Source organism: Arachis stenosperma, chromosome 7 (assembly GCF_014773155.1).
Source record: "Arachis stenosperma cultivar V10309 chromosome 7, arast.V10309.gnm1.PFL2, whole genome shotgun sequence".
Classification (NCBI taxonomy): Eukaryota; Viridiplantae; Streptophyta; class Magnoliopsida; order Fabales; family Fabaceae; genus Arachis; species Arachis stenosperma.
In genome coordinates this window covers 12,539,858-12,542,293 of record NC_080383.1, presented here as the reverse complement: position 1 = coordinate 12,542,293, position 2,436 = coordinate 12,539,858, and the positions used below count along the sequence as shown (strand labels likewise).

The 2,436-nt window shown below is 34.1% G+C and overlaps 1 protein-coding gene across 1 annotated transcript; it reads right to left on the bottom strand.

Moving 5' to 3' along the window:
- Positions 1–877: 877 nt before the first annotated feature.
- LOC130941711 (RING-H2 finger protein ATL66-like) lies at positions 878–1,840 on the bottom strand. The gene has a single exon (XM_057870288.1). The coding sequence runs from the start codon at positions 1,612–1,614 to the stop codon at positions 1,057–1,059; it is 558 nt and encodes a 185-aa protein (XP_057726271.1). The 5' UTR covers positions 1,615–1,840; the 3' UTR covers positions 878–1,056.
- Positions 1,841–2,436: the final 596 nt, after the last annotated feature.

Genomic DNA, 2,436 nt, shown 5'->3' with positions numbered 1-2,436 from the left:
ATAAATGTAACTTTATATTCTCTCTAAAGTCCCAATATATTTGAGCATCTCTGATTTATGATTATCCATTTAAAACATAGCATTATCTGTCTCATAACACCCAGCCATAGCTGACTCATAAGTGCAATATCTTTTGGGACTTTTATCAAACAGAAAAATGGCAATTGAAGAAAATTATGTGAACTTTTTGAACTTAAGTCCCCCATCATCCAACGTGGGAATAAAATTTAATTTAGTATTTTTCATAAACTAAGTCCACTATGGCACTATCTTAGACCTGAGTCATGTGAAATGGAATTTCTTGGAGCCCACAATCTTTGTTTATAAACTTCTTTTATGATTTTAAAAGAGATTTATTTGATGAAATTATTAAGCACTTGTCTTCTCTTCCTTCCTTAATTAAAAAAAAAATCAGATTTGTTTAAGACAACTAAAAATTGACAACACATGATTTGAACACTAATCAAGGTTCGCGAAGACGCGCATAATATCAATACTTAATCTTTCCTTTAATTTTTTTTTTCTTTATTTACCATATCTAGCCATTAAAATGCATTTTAAACATTGCTAATTCAAATAGTGCATGTTACAATTTAAAAGCCTGTACGAATAATAAGTAATACCGTGCAGCCGTGCACGAACAAGTAATACTCTTAAAAATTTACTAATTAAAAATGTTTTTATAAAAAACAAAATAAAATTAACTTTTTTTTAATAATGAGTGCCTTTAAGACACGTATACTCTTTAACATATTTCTTCTCGGACCATTTTTATCTGTCTCCTCTTAACACGCAGTCAAAACCCAAAATAAAGCAAACGCCCTAAAACATTTTTGCAGTAAATCTAATAAAATAAAGATAAACTCAGAATCCAAAGATCAAAAGTTCAGAGTCACACACTCACACCTCATAATTTAATTACCCTAAAAGAGTATCCAAAACAAGTACGGTAATAAATTATCATTAATAATATGTATACTAATTTATATTAAAAAAAAACTAAAAAGAAAAAAAAAAATAGAGAACAGAGAGAAAGAAAGAGATCTGAATGAGAGCTCATTGTTCTTCATTGTTAATAGTGATTCTAATGGGAGGTTCTGGATACAAAATCCTCGGTAATGGAGGAGCGAGCTTGAGAGAAGCTCTGCACAACGGGCAACTCGAGTGATTCGTGAGCCACTTGTCTACGCACTCGCAGTGGAACCGGTGCTTGCAACCGGGAAGAGTCTTCAGCTTCTCTCCGTCGCGGAACGCGCTCAGGCATATGCAGCATTCCAACGCGCCGCCGCGGTTCAGATCTGTCGCAGATGCAGTTGGCGGCCCCTGGTAGAGCACGATCGGGAGTTTCTTGATGGTGGCGGCGTCCAGGCCGTTGGACTGAGGTTGAGTGTGCGGCGGCAACTGGTGGCGGAGGTGGATCGATGTGACCGGGATGAGGCCGCGGGAGCGGCAGATCCAGCGGAGGTAGACGAAGAAGGCGGTGGTGATGAGGATAATGACGAAGAGGACGATAACAAAGATGAGCCTCCGGCCTCGGAGTTCGATGGTCTCGTCCTCGAGTTCCGTGTTGAAGTGCCAGTCGAATTTGTGATAGTCGTGGTTGGGCGCCGACATGGTGCTGGAGTAATGGCGGAGAGAGACGCCACGGTGGTGGTGGTGGTGGTGGTTACTCGTACGGTTGTCGTGCGCAGCGAATGAAGCCGGAGAGCAAAAGATGATTGAAGATTAAAAAGAAGAGAAAGTGGAAACGGCAGCGTTTATGAGAAACGAGTAAGAGATACTGAGATAGTGATTCTGTTGTGTGAGTGAGTGATGTGACTATGTGAGTAATTACCAATTAGTGTGGCTAAGTGAGTGCTTAAAATGTATGATCTCGCATTTATTTATAGTTACGTTTGAGGATTAGGTATTCTCGCAGTTTTGGTAAGTGCTAACTTTATGTTTTTTTTTCTAGAATTTAGCTAATATATGGATCGTTACTATTAGTGATCATTTTTAAATATTTTTAAAAAAAATATAAAATAAGTATATTAAAATTTTAAATTTTTTATAAATTTTTTTTAATTTATAATGTTAATATATATATTTAAAATACAAATTAGTTAAATCTATTTTTTTATTTATATATATTGTATTCTTTTTTAATCAGTAATTCATAGGAAATTAAATTTAGGGTTAAATTGAACTACAATTAATTGAGTAACAAAAATAAAAATAAAAACAAAATATACATTAGATATATTTTTTATTAATTTTTTATTTTTACTTACCCCATCATATATATTAAAATATCAAACACTAACTACATAATAATTTTTTTGCCATTAAAATTATTATGAATTAAAATTTTATTACTATTCACCATTTCAAAAAACATCCGCATTCATTTCTAACACTACTTCTAGAATTATTTTCTGATCTTACAATATCTTTTCA

What these genes read in the sequence shown, in the direction of transcription:
- LOC130941711 (XM_057870288.1), bottom strand. Translation starts at nt 1,614, where the DNA reads ATGTCGGCGCCCAACCACGACTATCACAAATTCGACTGGCACTTCAAC.